The sequence below is a fragment of the Aptenodytes patagonicus genome, chromosome 1, assembly GCF_965638725.1.
Source record: "Aptenodytes patagonicus chromosome 1, bAptPat1.pri.cur, whole genome shotgun sequence".
Lineage (NCBI taxonomy): Eukaryota > Metazoa > Chordata > Aves > Sphenisciformes > Spheniscidae > Aptenodytes > Aptenodytes patagonicus.
This window is the reverse complement of record NC_134949.1, coordinates 164,840,884-164,859,535: the sequence shown is the minus strand read 5'-3', so window position 1 is coordinate 164,859,535 and position 18,652 is coordinate 164,840,884. Positions and strand designations below refer to the sequence as shown.

At 39.5% G+C, this 18,652-nt stretch overlaps 1 protein-coding gene across 6 annotated transcripts; it reads left to right on the top strand.

Annotated features, from left to right (window-relative positions):
• Nucleotides 1–452: 452 nt before the first annotated feature.
• On the top strand, nt 453–18,252 carry LOC143172051 (protein-lysine methyltransferase METTL21E-like). 6 transcript variants are annotated; one of them, XM_076361309.1, is made up of 6 exons: nt 659–746; nt 1,431–1,539; nt 2,466–2,550; nt 13,572–13,729; nt 16,256–16,373; nt 17,290–18,252. In XM_076361309.1, exons 3-6 carry the CDS (start codon nt 2,481–2,483, stop codon nt 17,712–17,714), a joined length of 771 nt encoding a protein of 256 aa, XP_076217424.1. In that variant the 5' UTR covers nt 659–746; nt 1,431–1,539; nt 2,466–2,480; the 3' UTR covers nt 17,715–18,252. The 6 variants fall into 6 exon arrangements, with proteins under 6 accessions (XP_076217403.1, XP_076217393.1, XP_076217424.1 ...); XM_076361295.1 differs by having other exon boundaries at nt 1,431–1,565; XM_076361301.1 differs by having other exon boundaries at nt 693–779; nt 1,431–1,565.
• Nucleotides 18,253–18,652: the final 400 nt, after the last annotated feature.

The following is an 18,652-nucleotide window of genomic DNA, read 5'->3' as shown; positions in this document are numbered from 1 at the left end:
CTAGAAACCCCGGTTGAGTTTGAAGCCTAATTTTGCTAAGAACTGTCCAAAGTAAGAGACAGTTCCTGTCCTGAATTGATTACAGTCTAAATGAGAGAAGTCTTAAAGATACCTGTGTTTGTTCCCATGGCGGTAAGTGGTTGCGATCTGGGGAGCGAATGTACCCCTTGTACATACAAAGGAGGAGTGATACGTGTATAATTCCGCATGTTGACAGCTGTCTCATGGGGTAAAGTGGGCTAGGATTTTGGGGGTTGTGTACCTCGTTACAGTTCTGCATTCCAACGTGAGCACGTGTTTAGGTACCCCTGCCACAAATGCACCCCTGCCCCCCTGTAAGTTGCGCTGGGTGCTTGGAAGGCCCCTTTGACTCTGAAGAATGGTATGTAGCTCTTCGGTTACTTTTTAGTAACAGTGAGTGGTTACTAATGCCCTGCCGCTATCTTATTTTTGTAAAAAATACTCCGAAGTTGGTTACTTCGTTGGTTGGAGCTCCCTTGACTGGGGGCTTCCCGCTGTTGCGAAATCTGCTCCCTTACGCAGGGGACGCGGTGTGCGGTGCCCACTTCGTGTTCGTGCCGCAGCTGTCGGGATTTATTACTGCCTCTGGCAGGGGGATGCTGGCAACGCGTGACACACGCTTCAGAGCACGGTTCTGCCTGCGACTGCCTGGGAGGGAGACGACCGGGCAGGCAAGGACTTTTCTGTTAGCAGAAACCGTCTTCGGAAAGCTGCAAGAGATTCGGGTAATACTGACTGAAACACAGCGGATGCCAGTGGTATTTCACTTGCCTGCGTCTTTTACTGTGACTTACTTTGTATCGTTTACTTCAAACAGCATAACGTGGCAACCGAGCTGGTCTGCGCTGTTTAGTCGCTTGTAGTACTCCTGAATTCGTATGTTAAAGTCAGACAGGTGGTTGTGCAGTTCAGTGTACCTCAAAGGATATTTTTAGAAGGAAAAAGAAAATGTAGAGGACCAGAAAATACAAAGGTTTTCCCTTTTAGGATGAATTTATAGTGCAACGTTGCTTGTCCTTCAGAATGCAAAGGGACTGATTATTAACCCGTTATTTTTATCTTCTAACAGGAAGAAAATTTGTCTTTTTTATACTTCTGAGGTAGATGACAAGCTGATGGGTGTGTGTAACGTTTACTGCTTAATGTCCCAGTAGTTTCTAATGCTACTTGTTATTCTGCAGATGCATACAAAGACTTTGCATCCCATTGAATCTCTTTTCTGTCCCCCATGTAATGGTGTTACTGTTGCTACGTTCATAGCTAGACATAAATATAATAATAGTGTTTTTGTTCGATGTGTTATGGTAATGTGTAGAAGCCCCCTAAGTTATTTTTCACCTTCAAATAGGTTAATGGCTGCTGGCACTGCGGCAGTAACATTAAACATTAAACCTGTGTGTCTTTTGTAGGGTAAAGTCAAGAGAGTACGGTGCATCCTCTCTAACAAGACAGGGCTGTTCTGTACTGTCCTCTTTCGTCTGAAGTTTTGAGAGGAAAACCTGCCTGAGGCTTTGCACTGTGAGGAAGTTTTCTCGATATTCAGCGTATGTTTTTACTTTGATTGCTTTTTTTTTTTTTTAACTGGATAGAGATACTCCTTCGCCCATTGCCTTACTTAATTGCATCCCTATTGGGTGTTTAGACACCTGTAGATTATTAACTGTATGCTGCCTGTAACCATTCCTGCAAAAATCACTCAGATTTCCATAGAACAGTGCAAGAGCTTTAAAAATTACCAGAGCACTGATTTTTTCTTTTTTTTTTTCCCCCTGTGAACTCAGTGTTTTTCTGATTGTAAAATATCAAGAATTGGAGACTATTGGTTGTCTGTCTGCTTTTCTGCAGACAGCTGAAAATTGTTTTGTCCTCTGTCATATTTTTCCTATTACTTTTTTCTCCTGAGTCTGCATGTTCTGTGTCTGTTTGTACAGGCACATACACATTCTGTTCCTCATGTTGGCTATAGATCTTGCTTCCTACTTATTCTCGTGTGCAACTTTTACTAATAGGTCGTTTCCTTCCCTTCTAAGCCAATTAATTCAAACGAGGTTAGATCCTTTTGGTGCAGTTTTTCTTCTCTTTCAGACATTTGTTGCTACCTTTCCTTTCAATCATTTATAAGCCTACCAACTCTGATTTGAATTTATTCTAATTTTTAAAATTTCATAAAATAGTTTTAAAAGTTTATCAAAGCTCTTTTTTTGTTTGTTTGTTTTTTAATCTACTTGGTTTTTCCCCTCTTTGAGAGTATAACAGTTGAACTAGTTTGATGCTTCTGGTTCTTCTATGCTTTGAATATTGATATTTATGTGTCTACATGTCTTTATTATCAATAGAAGTAAATTATAGCATAATACATGTAAAAATTTTTTTTTTGTGAAGTGTTATGTGAGGAAAAAGAAAAAGTCATTTTGTTCAGGCAGGCTTGTGTTTCTCTGTCCCAGGTTTTGTGGCATAGTATGGATTTGACAACATCACAACATAATCATCTACAAAATGAACTGATAAGAGAATTGGAAAGACAGGAAGGTAAAATGTTTCTTATTTCACTATATTTCCTTGTTGCACTTAGGAATATTATGAAGTATAAGGAGCAAGGTGTCTTGCTGACAATAAGCTATCTTCTCATCCATTTTTTCCGAAGAATTGTGTTCATGGCACTTGTACAGAAAATACAACAGATAGCGCTGTTGTAGTATTCCAGCTATGCAGTAAGTATCTGCTATACCGGCATACTCTGGTCCTGGCAGTTTCCTACCAGTGCCTGGCACCTGGCCTCTGGCTATTTGCCTGCGACTGGTTGCAGGGAATGAAGCCGTGACTATGATCAAGCTATTCAGGAGAGGTTTGTTTGCGGGGTGTCAGTTAGGGAGAATTGGTTATTACAAGCTTGGTTTCTGTCTAGACAGCCTCAAACCTAATCTTCAAATACCTTCAGGGGCTGTTGGCAGCTTTTTCTCTTAAGCAAGTTCAGGGCTGCACATCTTTCAAAATCCTAAAGCATCACGAGTAATCTTCTTTTTAGGGGTCACCAGGAGCAGACAAGGATTTAGGGCAAGTGTGTGTGTTGTTTTGGGATGGAGTCTAGTTACGTTCTACAGCTGAATGCGAAAGAAGGAGGGTTTTTTAAAAATTATTCATAATATTTTTGTTTAAAATCTCAGCTGAGTCATGAGCCAGGCTTTTGGGCTTCTGCTTTTTCAAGAGAGCTCAGCGTCTGATTTTGCTTTGCTACCTGTTCAGCGAGGCAAAGTGGAGCTTTGGGCATGACTGCAATACTTAAAACTAATTATTTGCTTACTGGAACTAATACTTGTTATTTGGTTTCAAATACTTTTTTAAAGTACCCCAGACTGATGACCTTCTCTGGAAAGCTGACATTGCACAAGAAGATGGCTGATAGGGATTGGTATAGATTGCTGTTCTACAAAGCACTGTTCAAGTGCCTTAGTCTGGAGATTTTCTTTAATGCATTTCCCTTTCCTATTGTGTAATTCTGACTTGAACAAAGAGCTCAAGTTTATCCTATGCAATGAAGCATGATTGTTGGGGAAATAAATATCTAGAAGAATAAATATTAAAGACAGAACTATTAAAGACTGAAATATTGATGACTGTCATTACGTATTCCGTAGTAGATGAGGACTGAGGTGAAGTTTGCACATGCATTTCTATGCTTCTGCAAGCTTGGCTTTCTAATATTGATACTCTCTTCATGCAGGGTTCAGGGTGGGGAGGAGTGAGTCTGCATGTAATTTCTTTAGCTTTTGAATTATGAAAATAAATTGAGTTCTGGGACATCGGGTCAATATATGCAAAATTAGTTGGTAGGGGAGAATCTTTAGATCTAGATGCAGAAATATATTCCACTTAGCTAACAGAGTAACTGTGTTGCTAGCAATAGCAGGTGGTTCTATTCCATGTCTAGAAACACTAGTTTAAGAGGATGAGGAGACATGAATGGAAAATGGGATATCTTTACAGTTTCATCTGACACCAGGCTTTGGCATGTTAAATTCCATGCCAGGTTCTGAAGGTGAAGGGTGCTGAATCTGCTGCACGGAGACTTACCTGCTCGATCGCCCTGAGCCTGTGCCTTCCTTGTTCTCACCCTTTTCCGCCTTCCCCATTCCCATTTCATTAACTTCACCTACCCAGCCTCAATCTCTGTGTCTCGGGGTTCTTATTCCAGTTCAGTTTCTCTGCAAGTTCCAGTCTGAGCTCTTTATATTTGGTGCCTTCCCCTTTCCTTCTTAACTGGCTTGTCACAAGTTCTCCAGATTAAAACTCCTTATTCTTGTTCGTGATTCCCATTACTACGGGTTCTCAGCTTACAGGTAGGTCCTCACCCAGTCTGATCTTTCCTCTGGTGTCTTTATGCAATCAGTTCTCCATCACACCTGCATCGTTAGATGTCTCTCTTCTTTCCTCTCATGATTTCTCTTGATCATTAACTTTAACTCTCCTTGGCTAAACTTTTCTGAGATCAGATGCTGCCACTCCCGCCTTCATTTCTTGGGATACTAAATTACTTTGCCACAGTTGCATTATATAAATTCACCCCAGAATAATTTTATCTCTGAGACAACAGGAGGAGAGCAAGTTTGCAAGGCGTACTTGTCCTTGACACTCCATCGTCTCACTTCACTTGGCCATGGCTCAGTTTTTAATCCATAAATATCTGAGAAAATGCTGACCTGGTAACCTTCACATATCTCCTGGCATTTAAGAAGGGACACACTCCTACTCACCCTGCTTGACAGATGTCCGAACTGATGGCAATTCCTGCCATCATTTCAAGTGTCTGGGTGGAGTCCAGAAAGGTGCCTTAAATGGGACATAGTTGGAATAGAGGTGAGTGAGAAGCAGCCTAACCCTGTAACTTAGAAGTTAAAATATTCAGCTGGGAAGAGGGAGTGACTTAGTGTCTCATTCCTGTTTCCTGGGTTACTTCTAAAGATACTTATCTTTCTCACTCCCTTCCCCACTGACACTTTTCCTTTGACTTCAAGACTTTGCTGTAAAATGTGAAAAACATCCTGCGACCAGAGCGTGGAGCCCAAGTCTGCCTCTTCACAACTGAGTGCCCAATTCATAGCTGGGCTTTTCCTTGCTTGTCCTTCTAGTATGATTCTTGCAGTCCTGGTTTCCTGATGGCCCACCTCTGGTGGTGATGGAGGGGAGGGGAAGCACCTGGTTCTGTAGGGCGGCTGGAACACACTCCTTGAGTGAGTGAATTATGAATTTGAATCCTTCTGAGGAAGGTCCAACACCCAGGTCCTCCATTTTCTGAGTGCTTAAATTGCTGAACCATTCTTTATATAGCGGACTTTGCAATTAACAGTGCTGGTTAAAAAATGAGCCTATTTATGCTATATATAAATGATACTTTTTCTATATCTTCCCACCACCTGCCTTCCCTTCTTTCATCTTCCCTTTTTTTTGTCTCTTAGCTTTGAGTTATGCTTCTATCTTTAAAAAAAACCCCAAAGCCCAAAAACCTAAAAAACAGCCAAACGTCTTCCATTAATTCTCATCTCAAAAGCATTAAAAAAACCCCCATACTCATGGAAGTCACACCATTAGTTACCTACATTTTTTTCTTCACTGCAGGATTGACCTGAAATATCAGAACTCAAATTCTACTCCTCTTAGGCAACAAGCTGTCTCCAAACAAAAAAAGACTAAAAGAGGTAGTGTGGAATAAGACTTGAGTATAACCCAATTAAGGAGTGACTAGATCTAAACTGCACCTTCACAGGAAATCAGAATAGTCTAAAAATACCTCTTCTCTAAATTTACCTCTTGGCTATCTTACAGTAACTTATCTCTGAGCTCTTTTGTTTGAAAGTGGCAGCATTCAAATACTATAGTAAACATCAGGTGTACTAGTTTGAATTAACACTTCTCTCTTCCTTTACTCTCCCCCCAACAAGCAGACCCGCTTTTGTTGAAAATTACTAAACTCAAATGGAAGCTTCTTGTGTATGAGTAGAACAGAAGTTGGAGGCAACACTCAAATAATCAAAGCATGTGTTGACTCTGTAGAGAAGTCTGTAACATGCTCTTCCCTCTCAGCCATGTGCCTGTCTTTTCTGTTTTCACATCTTTCCCCCTTACAGTAGCTGCATTTCGACAATAAATTCAATATTTCTCAACTGCCACATGAAAAAGGTGGTATGTTTGCATGGATTGGTGTTGTTAGGTTACTTTCAGGTCCTTTCCTCAAAGAAATGTTTTTGAAATCCAGAATTATTGGTAGGGGAAAATTGGCAGGCATTTTGCTGAGTCCCTACTGTTCCGCTGGCTCTGGTACCTGGCGTGTTCTGGCATGTTGTTACAAGGATATAAGAGCTGTCAATGGCACAAAGCCCTCTTGACCGGGCAAGGTAAGAGATGTGAAAGATTAGACTAGACAGTGGCTTACAGTGTCTAAATTACTCATCCAGAGCCTTTCTATCCATCAGGAAATTGGCTGTCGGCCTTTTATAATGTACATTAGGCCATCTAATATAAGAACACAGTCTGCTTTTGTAGTCAAAGGGAAATCATTTAGTTATCTTTAGGGATTAAATAGCTGCTGAGCCTAGACCTGAAGATGTTTTCAATGGCAGACAAACATGATGAAGTAACAAGGGAAGTACTTGGCACATTTGAATTCATTATGTGTTCATGAGAAAATCTGACTAAGGTACTTCTATTTTCATCTTTCTAATGGTTTTGGATGACCCGTGACTTGGATGGGGCTGGGATATCAGTGGTGCGAATTTCAGATTGAAAATCCACCTCTCAAGCCTGGGTAAATACATAGACTGGATACTGTGAGCATACCCTTCCTGTTCTTGTCTCTTCATGCTCTGAGCTAAGTGCATCTCGCCTCTTGGCTGAGAAGAGGCTGCTCGTGGGTGGCAGTTTTGTATTTCTGCATTTCAAAGTATAAAGTTTCAAGCATTATATTACCCTGTCGTAGTATCTCAAATTAATCAATATAATATACCTCATCATTGCCATCACTTCAGCAGGTTGAGCTTGTAATGAACGTACTGGAATGTCTACACTCGGTTATATGTTCATTTCCCTCTTTGTGGGTACGGATGAAGTAAGGAAAAATTAATTATGTAGTTTAGATAAGTACTGGAACGGTACTTTGCCTTATATTCTTAGAAAGGTGTAGGTTACATCTGACTTCTGGAAAGTCAAGGGCATGATTAGATTTCCCTCCTTCCTTTAAAGGTCCTTAGGCTGGAATGGAATGGAATGAAATAGAAATAAGTGGAATGAAATAAAGATACTAAAGTCATACCACCTGGAATTTGGGGACTATTCTGTGATTCAGGACGGTAGATGGCTCCACGGAAACATACATAATGCTTGCAAGACCAGAGCTCTGATCCTGAGACGTCAGTAGCTCAGTAAAAATTGTGAGATTCCAGAGTCCCTTAGAATTGGGACCTGATGTAGATTTGGGGTAAACTTCTGAGCCATTGGAAATACCCAGATGGATTCACAGGGCTACCTTCTGATGATTCCTATCAGTGTAGCAATGTAACTCTTCTCCAGTCATCTCTTACAGTTACAGAACTGGTTGCAGATCTGTTCTCTTACTGACCCTTCTGCAGGTATCTTCTTGACATTGGGATATATAGATAGCTTTTTTTTATATATATATGTATATATAATATACATTACATACGTTATGTATATATTATATATAGAAAATGCATCTTGAATCTTTGCTTTGGATGACTCCTATTCCATGTGTCCAGAGTGGGGAGATCTGAAAAGTCCTGGCTATCATGAATTCTTGGAACTTTCTCTCATGCATTACTCAATCAGTAATGTCAGCACAGGTAGTCCTCCTGTGTTCATCAAACTCAGAGGCAATTGCTGAGAAGTCTTAGAGGAACCATATACGTCTTCACAGCTGTTGCTACGTGGTTCTTAAAATATTTGTGAGTACATGCCTAAATGGTAAATTTTAAATCTAAACTCTACAGATGAGAGTATACTGCTTCTGAAGAAGGGAGAATATGTTGCTGTAGGGCTGAACTTTGTCAGGTCAAGTTCATGCTGAACACTTGGATTTCATTCTTTTTGCCAGCTGGAGAAGATCCATCAAAGCAGGAGAGAAGCAGAAGACGGCTGGGTCTTATTTCCTTATCACCTTGGGCTGTGACACCATTTGACCTCAAGAGGTTAAGTAGGGTCAGACCAGTAATCTGTATTTTTTCCCCTATAAGTTGTTTTAATGAATCATTGGGTGAGATTATTGTTTCTGAATTAATGCTCTCCTAATCCATTAGCAAAGTACTCGGAGGATGTTTTGTTACTCTGTGTGCTATTTGTGAATGAGTCTCAAAATGGAGATGTTGACTGCTAGTATATTCTTCACAGCTTTTATGTGGAAGGGTCATTTTACTTCCTTTTTTAGCCACATTTTAATTCAGGTATCTAGACAGTTTGTTTGTTTTTTTTTTTAAGTATAATTTTAATTCAGCCCCCTTGTCTTTGCTGCTTTTCCCGCATTTTAAGTGCTGTTTAACAGTGCCTGTCTCTGTTCCCTTTTTATTCAGTGGAGAATGCATTAATGTAGGCAGTATCATTAGTTATGCAGTGAGAGATTTAACATATGCTATTAATTGATGGAAGATACCCAACTGAATTTTAAGGTTACCGTTTCCTGATGGGGCTGTATACTCCCACACATGATTTTATGTGGCAATTGGTGTAAAGGGAACAGCTGATCATGTAGCGTGTTTCTAAACAGGTACTATTTCTACTCATTCCAAGCAAAAAGTGTGCAGATAAAGACAGCCTAAGGCCCATCCGTGTGATTTGCTTCATTGTTAAAGAAAAAGATGCTGCAGTTTGCAACTTGTTCTATTCTGACCTGGTCTATCTCCTGTTATTTTCCCTCTGCCTTCCCTTCCCCACTTAAAGGACTTCTCCAACTCTGTCTCAGCAGAACTTACGTCCTTTTCTTTCTTTAGGTTTTGTTCTAATATAAAACATTTCATTTGACATTTGAATGTCTCAGCAAAATTCTCTGGTTCCCTACACAAGATTTTGCAGCTTGACACACGTTTCTCTAACCTCCCACTGACTTCGCAACTCCAGTCTTCCACATGATTTAGTATGTCTCTTTGGAAGACTATGTTCGCATTTCAGTTGTAATAACAATGATTGCTTTGCCTTTGAGAATGATGTTTACACTGTTTTCTTAATGATGTGGTTGATACAGTGCAAGATGTGTCAGCAGTATATGACTTTTCTCCCTCAGCCCTGATATTAACTTAAAATCAAGGGAGTTCAAAGAACTTGCTCCAAAGACGTTAGTCTTTTATGATAAAAAATACTTTACCTGAAATATTTCAAAGAATGCTATAAGAAATTAACCTATTAAGCAGAAAGTCTTAAGAACCATAAAGACATTCAAATTCTATTTCAAGAAGAATTTGGGGCATCTATAGATGGGAACTTCTTTGTGAACATAAGTTCAAGACCAAAGGAGCGCTATCTGTTTCACTAACAAAAATGATCTCAATTTCTGTATGTTACCTGAACAGGATCAGACTGTCTCATCTTCATGTAAATAAGGTTCTAGCACCTGAAACTCCAGTGGTTTCTGTGTATATATGCTCATGCAAAGAGATGAATAGGCTGAAGAAAGTCATTCTATGTATATACCACTTCCATGCCTCTCCAAATCACGGAAAAGGAGTGAGGGCAAACCTACCTGGTCAAACCCAGGCAAATGAAGAAGGGAGGAACCAGTCCTAGCAGACCTTTAAGTTCTGACAGTTTAGTATGGGTGCTCAAGTAGTATTGCTGGAAATGCCCATTATGCACTTCCATTCTTACAAGAATTGAGAGCAGGTCAGTCAAGCCTCCTCTTCTCTCGTCTGACCCTATTCTACTGATGAGTCAGCTCTTGTCTTAAAATGTCATTAAAATCATTAAAATCCATTCATTGAGTCATAATTCCAAGAATTTTTCTTCCTGAAAAAGTATCCTGGTTTCGGCTGGGATAGAGTTAATTTCCTTCCTAGTAGCTGGTACAGTGCTGTGTTTTGGATTTAGGATGAGAACAATGTTGATAACACACCGATGTTTTAGTTGTTGCTAAGCAGTGCTTACACTAGTCAAGGACTTCTCAGCTTCCCATGCTCTATCCACTGAGAAGGCTGGAGGTGCACAAGAAGTTGGGAGGGGGCACAGCCAGGACAGCTGACCCGAATGGGCCAAAGGGACATTCCATACCATGTGACGTCATGCTCAGTACATAAACTGGGGAAAGCTGGCCGGGGGGGCTGCTGCTTGGGGACTGGCTGGGCATCGGTTGGCGGGTGGTGAGCAATTGCACTGTGCATCACTTGCTTTGTGTATTCTTCTTCTTCTTATTGTTATTATTATTATTACTATTTTATTTTATTTCAATTATTAAACTGTTTTTATCTCAACCCATGAGTTTTTTCACTTTTACTCTTCCAATTGTCTCCCCCATCCCACCGGGGGCGGGGGGTTGGAGAGTGAGCGAGCGGCTGTGTGGTGCTCAGTTGCTGACTGAGGTTAAACTATAAGAGAATAGGGACTAACACAGAGATAAACACTTCCAGGAGAATAACTTCCTATCAGCTTTTTGCACCTGTTACGAAGAAACTAGTTTGATCAAAGTACCAGCAGAACTTTCTCAATGTTTGCAGGTATTAAAAGACTTCATCTCATTTGGATTTTGCTTACTCTGATAACAATTTTCTTGTTGTTTGAAAGATTTCCCACTAGTTTGTTATTTTTCTGTTCTGACTGCTCTGAAGGCAGTTACAGAAAAATTAACTTCTTTCCTTTCCCACAAGAAGTTTAGTTATTCTGAAAGATATAAAGCAGAAAATAGAAGAGTGCCTTTTGCAGTATGAAGGGAAACTTGTATGTAGGTAAGCAAATCAGACTAAAAGTCCGCACTTCTTTTTTTTTTTTTGTCAGCACTCTTTGTCAGAACCATTAGCATCCTGGTCCTGATAAAATTTCTCGTTAGGGTTTTGAAGCCTGTCTACTGTATGATGTCTCTGATGAAAGAAATACTCTTTTTGATTCTCTACAATAGTCAGATCTTCTTAAGAGGAAGACAAAAATATAAAAATTATGTCAACTTCTCCAGATCACCTACCTGGGGGATTACCAAAGGGTAAGATGGCCAAAGATTTATGTGGTGTTATTAATCAGCAGATTTGGGATTCTTCTTTCAGGGGCGTGGGCAGTTTAGCTCAGGTAGGGAGCAGTGGCCTACAAATTCTGTTAGCGTAGGTGCTATGCAAGCCTTAAGTAGAAAGATTGCTGATACTGTAGGGAATAGGTGGGAAATGTTTACTGAGCACTAGAGGGGGTATCTGTAATACCGCTAAGGTTTTATAGATCTTCTGGCAGAAGCTTTATAAGTTAAGACTTAAAAAGTTATGGCTTCTCAACAAAATTGGATCCAAAACAGATGTCAAGGGAGGAAGAATCAAGAAAAATGGTTGTAATGGGGAGGTAATAGAAGGAATAGCTTTTTACTTCCACAGCTAGTAGTGATCACAGAATGAGATCAGACTGCTCTAAGCAATCAGAGAAGATTAAAAGCAGGCTATATCTGGTATGCCTGGAAACAGGATGATGTGTTAAATACACTTACGATATGTGTAATAAGACAGCTTCATATTAATTCTTTCATAAGAAAAGATTAATTTTGTCGTGGAGCAGCATTTCTCTGGCACTTAACTCATGTTTGTGCAGGCTTCCCTGCTTGCAGGCACAATGATGCATGTGTTTTCTCTCAACTTAACATTAGAGGCTTGCAGAAGAGGTAATGGGCTGCCACATACTGCTTATTTCCTAACATCTTAAAATATCATAGTTTCAACGTTGACTATTTCATTTAAGTTAACTTTATAAAATTATGCTGTTTATATTTTTTCCAGTAGCATATGCATTACATTATTTTTAATTTTGCTGTATCCCATGATTAGGGTGTCCCCCCCCCCCCCAATAAATTCTTGGAGTACGTTGCTTGGTTAGTTGTTTGTTGTTGTTGGGGATTTTGTGTTTGTTTGATTTTTAACTTTCAGATTATGTCTTAGTGTCAACATACTAACATTGAACATGAACATTTTTGCTTTTTCTTTCATGTTTGTTGCTATTCTCTAGTTTCCTCTGATGCTTAGAGTAAGTTGAGTTACAAGCTTAAAGCACTGGCTAATGAGCCTGAGCATCTCCCTGATGTGATTTTGTTTGGTATCATCTCTTTCTTTGTTCACCCCTGCTTTTGTTCCTTGGTCCTTCTATCACAAGGAAGGGAGAGACTTTGTCAATAGATTATGGCAGTAAAAATACTGAGGCATATGGCAGAGCAAATGACAGCACTTGAGGCCATCATGTCCTGTGACAGCAGTGATTTGAGGGGGAAGAAAAGGTGAAGAATCTTCACCAGACCAATGTGTTTTATGCTGATGAAAACATAAATGTTTTCATTTTTAGTAGCCATTGGGCCTGCAGTTTCCGTGCAGATCCTGATCTTGATATCTGTGATTTCGATGGTAACTGCAGGCTTGATACAGAAACTCTGCTTTGGACAAGGTGGTAACCCAGTTATCTAAATCTCTAGCGTGCTTTCTAGGAGGTGTAGCTTGTAAACATGTTTTGCTTTAGCTAATTTGCCAAGAGATCATAGTTGGCTGTGAAAGCAAATTTCCTGTGAAAACTTGGAACGATTCTACACTTCGCTAAGAAAATGCTCTGGACAGCTTCACTTACATGTTTTTTTTGTAACATTGTGGTGCAGCTTTGTGTGATGATGGCAAAACTGAAACTGGCTTGGTATTCAGCTAAAAAAGAATAAGTCCTCTCCTGTTAGAAGAGTTATCTGGGATTATGTTAGCTATCATAAATATCCTTTGCTTAGCAACAGGGATGGCATTCAGGATATCAAGCCAACTGGAAAGAATCCCTCTGACAGGGCTCTGTTAGGGTGGGTGGATAAGTTTTCCTGACAACACTAGTGCTTTCACTCCTGTCTGTCATAATTTGTGTTGCTAGGATCTGTTTCACAAGTTTTGTGACAGACTTATAAATGATACTGTGGCTCCTTTTGTTTACTGTCAAAAAGAACCATAATGTGGGGAAAGTGAACAGTAAAAGGATATGGAAAATAATAAAATCCAGGCACATAAGACCATGAGTGTCTATACTAGGGCAGCTGTTCTTGAAGGGAAAAAGAAGTTAAAAAATTTCCTTTGAATTGCTGAAATGGAAAGCAATATATGGTAACATTCCACTTTACTTTTTATGAACTCGTCTTCTTCAGCAAAACAGGAAAGAAATTATTTAGTCATAAACTGAAAACTTCAATTAGAATTCAGGAGACTTTCCATGTATCATGCTAACCATTAATGGTGAAATGTATTTTTATTCACACACGAAAATCACGTTCTTGCTTCCAAATCAGCTTTTCAATATAAATTGGTAGTTTCATTATCAGTCTACTCAGCCTGTTTGACCTTTCATACTTTTGCTTCCAGGGGAAAAAGAAGATGAACAGATAGTTGCAGAAATCATGAGAAGGCGTTTTTTTCCTGCTCTTATAACTCATAAGTCCTGGGAAGGCTTTCACTTTGCTGGCCATGAGATAAGAATTACAGAAGCCACTGATTGTTACGGGGCAGTCGTCTGGCCATCGGTACAATATTTATGCAGCATTGTTATTTTTTAGTTTTGGAGTTTTCTAGCACTTTTAATTTGTTTTGCATGATAAATATGTTTTGTTGTATGTTGTAAACCCAAGGAAAACGTTCTGTGCTTCTCTGTCTCTGCTCTGCAAGTCCCAAACCTGAATTTAGCCTGGTTACGTATGGATTCCTGGTTCTCAAAACTTAAATGGTATTCCTTGTTTGTGCCCCTATCACACAAGATGTATGATGTTGTGTCCCCTCCTCACCTACCAGTAACTTTTGATCCTATTGGCCAATTACAAGCATATTTCGAAGGAAATATGGCAGTCTTATGATGATTACATTTCCTGTACATTTTATAAATACAGATGGCTGTATAGCAGGCAGATCCAGGTTATGGAAACAGCTGTGATATGAGCTCACAAGGTATTAGCACTCATAGAAGTTACTCAACTTACTCATGTGAGAAACAAATTTACCTTGTAAATACGCAGACAAGGGAAAAAGTTCAGCTGGAGCTTTCAGTTTCTTAAACAGCCAGAAATCTAGTGGGAGAGAACCGTTGTCCTTGGCTCTTGATATAAGAACCATCAACATGCCCACCATACAAAGAGCCTTCTTCAAGGTTTTGAATCTGTGCAACGCAGCTAACCGACTGTTTTGAAATAATTAAGAGCGAGAAAACCCACTGCGGTCAGGGAGGTGCCACAATGCACCATTGACACTTGTGGCATTCAGAGAACATCCCTGAAAGAGAACCATCTCCAGAAGCCCCTATAAGAGGGAGAGGACTAAAACCCAGGAGGCTCCGTTTCTGTCCCAACGGTATCAGCCTCCTAGGATTGTACGGTTTTTAAGAAGTATGGCCATAGTTCAGCTGAGAAGAGTCAGAGTACTTTGCTGTTTTGAACTCCAAACAATTTTTCTTGTCTTAGCAGACCTGGACAAGTCATTTATACTATATCTCTTAGTGGCCTCAGTGCATGTCTTCAAGGAAAGGTTGGCTGGCGGCCAATTATTCTCACAAAATCATGGGCTGTACTGAAAAGCATATTTTTTTTCTGGAAGGGTTTAGCTGGTTTTGCTGTGGAAGGAAGGCAACCATTCTGTCTGTGTCTTTTCATGTTTTCCCTTCCTGTCCCATCCAGCAGTATTTGAACTCTTCCGAAAAACGTCAGCCAAATTTGTCGAGAGGGCAGAAACTTTAAGGAAAATAAAGTTTCTGCATGTTTCATGGAAAGGAAGACAGATTTCAAAGTTTCCCTAATTTAACCCACAGAAATTTTGATCCTGCCAGCCAGTTTCTACAACAGAATATGGAAAAGCTCTGAGGGAAGGAATTATAGGAATAGATGGAACTAACAGGAAATCTTAATATAATGTGTTTTTAAATGTCAGTCAAACATCAGACACAATCTTTAGGAACCTGGCTTTAATTAGTCCTGGTGCTCACAGACTTATTTCTGTATCAAAGCTTTGTTGGTTATGAGATATATGTAAGTTCGCATAAAAGACCCTACTCTTTTTGCTCTGAATTAAGAGGTAGAACGCAAAAACTTTGAATTTCTAGCATGTCAACATTGGGTCAACAGTCCTCCTGTTCCTTTCCTTCTACTTCTTAATTGGTTTAAAGCAAAACTAAGAGTGTAATTTTGCTGTACCAGACTAAACCACTAATAATTACCTTTCCAAATGGTCATCTGTATTGCAAAATGATGTGGCAACCATCATACGTATTTGTCAATGGAGACTATATAATTATTGAAGTCTGGGAAAAAATGTGGGAGCCAAGCTGGAAACTATCTTTGCCACAGAAATAAAATTAGCAATTTCTATTTCAACAGTGAACTATAACTCACTGGTCAGTATGAGACAGGGCAGAAAAGCTGAAGAAGCTGCTTAATCACAGTTTATAAATGCATATATAAGGAGTCTGTTGTAGAGGGCTCTTTGTGGCTTTGTTTGCTATAAAAGTTTGCTAAGCTTAACAAGGTAAGCACATAGAAACTGAAACTGAACTGAAAGAAAAGAGGTGAATTTATTGGTCCCTTTTGAATCATTATGGTAATTAATTATTGTTAGAAATAATTAACTATTGGAAGAGCTTAACAAGGGTTGTTGTGGATTTTCTCTCACAAGCAGTCCTTATATCAAGATGTCTTTGTGAAGGACACGTTTTAACTCAACCAAAAGTAAGTGCAGTTATAAGCAGGAATTGCTGACCGGAATTTTATAGCTCATGTTATGCAGCATGACAGATTAGGCAATTGCAGTTGTTCCTTCTGGCTTTAATGCTTTGCAAGCCTATATTGAGGCATGTTGTGGCATTTATTTTGCCAGCCTATAGAGCTCAAAGATCATAATGAGCTGTGATCCTTTAGGGACAGTGCTTGAATGAATATTGCTCATTTGAACAGACATGAATTTTTGAACAGACAAGAATTTTTTTGCATGCTTTTAAATGACTGCATATTTAGTGAGGGGATTTATTTCATTTATTTGTTCAGTATGTTCATGGATTTCCTCCCCTACAGGCTCTTGTTCTGTGTTATTTTTTGGAAACGAATTCTAAGCAATACAATTTGGTTGACAAAAATGTGATTGAAATTGGAGCTGGAACTGGGTTGGTCTCCATAGTAGCCAGTTTACTGGGTGAGTACATGCCGTTGCTCTTACACTCTTGGAAACATCTCTCAGATGAATACTGGAGGACAAAGGAAGTGGCTCAGTTCTTCTAAAAGACTGTTGTTTGAAAGCTTCCAAAAGCAAGAAAAAGTAAATTCCAAAAGGCTTGTTTGGAAACTTGCTCTGTTATTTTTTTCTGTAAAGCTGTGAGTGTATTGATGCAATAAAGGAGGTCCCAGTAGATGATGATGTCATTAACGGTGTTAAACAGGGGACCAAAATAAGAAACTAGTGGCCTCACAGGATATCAGTGGCAACCAGATGTAGGTATGACTCAGTGCATCACCTTCCATTGACCAAACAGCTCTTGGATGCCAGGTCACTTTCTTTCCATTTGTGTTCAGCATTTTCTTTCAACAACCGATCAGCAGCTTGATTTTTCTGCTACAGACGCTGTTGTGTTTTATCTCATGGTAGCCTGTTCTTTCTCAAGAGTAATCCAGATCAGTGACTTTGGAATTTTAACAGAATTTTTAGCTTTCTGTAGTCTGAGAAAGCTTCTTCCTATGTGAAAAGGAAAAAACCTGAGGCAATGCTTAAATCTCATGCTGACTTCTTGGAGTCAGTAACTGGTATTCTTCAATCCCTAGTCGCTCACTGTACTTTTAACCAATATGATTTCAAGATGCAGTAAGTATCTGATTTCTCCCCACCCATCCCCAGCTGGGTTTAGATGACAATCTGTAGAGTAGAACTACTGGGAACCAAATATTTATTTTAAGCACAATGGCTAAGAGGTATTGGGAGCATTTACATTGTTCTGTTCCCCTCAGTGAGAGCTACCTGGTAAAATCAGTTCCTTGTGCAGTGGCTTTTGTGAATGGGCTTTTAGTCAAGTCTTGAAGTATATTCAAAGATTATGTTTGTTTTCTCCCTGTCACAGGTGCACTTGTGACTGTCACTGATTTGCCAGAACTGTTGGGAAACCTTCAGCATAACGTTCTCCAAAATACAAAGCTGAAATGCAAGCACCAGCCTTGTGTTAAGGAATTGTCTTGGGGAATTGATCTGGAAAAGAACTTTCCTAGGTCTTCCTGTCACTTCGACTACATTATGGCTGCTGATGTAGTTTACCACCATCCCTTCCTGGATGAACTCCTCCTAACTTTTGATCACTTGTGCAAGAATGACACTGTTATTTTGTGGGCTATGAAGTTTAGGCTGGACAAAGAGAACCAATTTGTGGGCAGATTTCAGACACTGTTTGACTTAGAGGTGATTTCTAATTTCCCCAGTTTGAACATAACCTTGTATAAGGCAATGAGGAAAGGCAGGATGAAAGCCAGACCTTCCAAACCGATGGTCTGAAAGAGAGATACAGGGAGGTGAAAGTTTCAGCTGTTCTGCAGTTTGTTCTCTTTTTTAATAATTTCCATGTTAGTAGTTGCTAACAGCTGCATGAATGACAATTTTAGAGACAGCTAAAACGAAACATCAGATTCCTAGTGCATCCCTAACAAATTCCTAAATTCAATTTGCCAATAGTTGTAAACACAGAAAAAAATGTATCTTTGATGTTTTCTTGACTTTTGTGTGCTAACCTGACAACACTAATAACTTTTACAAGACTTACCATTACTGCTATGGGTCGTGTAATGAATATTTCCAATAGCTTTCAACTGCAGCTTTGAACAGTGTCTTATAAGATCAACCAATCGTTTAAAACTTAAGGCTATAATAAATCTTTGTATTTAAAAGTTGTGGTGTTAAATCTGATCTTTCCCCATTCTCACTATCGAGTAAATCCTTCCTTTGAATAGCCTTTATAGGACATTAAATTAGCTGACCCCCCCACCTGGGAAATATACTGTCATAATAAAGGGACAGAATATATTAGTTACCCTTTCATTTAATGATTATGCTTTCTTCCCCTTCCATTTTTTATTTAGATTCAGGGATTCTTCAACAGACAGCTGCACACATGAGGCAAGAGGGAGTTAAATGTTTTGTTGCTTGAACAAAGGTCTTGGATAAGAAGAGTACAGCATATCACCAACTGACCTTTGCAAAGACCTTAAATTCTTGGAGGTCTGCTCCTCCAAAAATAGACGGTTATCTGGACCTCAGGGAACAACAATGGAGAAATGACAGTGGTCATCAAGAGAGGAGTCCAGCTGGTGGTGACTGGAGGCAGAAAACTAAACCAGCCTGATACGGTGTGGCTGATGCATGGGCAGGCTTAGATTTTTTTGTTTTTGTTTTCGTAGTATAGGCAAACAAAATACTTTTCTCCTAGCCACTCAGTG

Excerpts from the sequence above, each read along its gene's own strand:
- LOC143172051 (XM_076361278.1), top strand. The coding sequence starts at position 618 with ATGCTGGCAACGCGTGACACACGCTTCAGAGCACGGTTCTGCCTGCGA. Across the intron at positions 780-2,465 it reads AAACACAGCGGATGCCAGTG|GTTTTGTGGCATAGTATGGA; the intron begins GTATTTCACTTG and ends TCTCTGTCCCAG. Across the intron at positions 2,551-13,571 it reads AGAATTGGAAAGACAGGAAG|GGGAAAAAGAAGATGAACAG; the intron begins GTAAAATGTTTC and ends TTTTGCTTCCAG.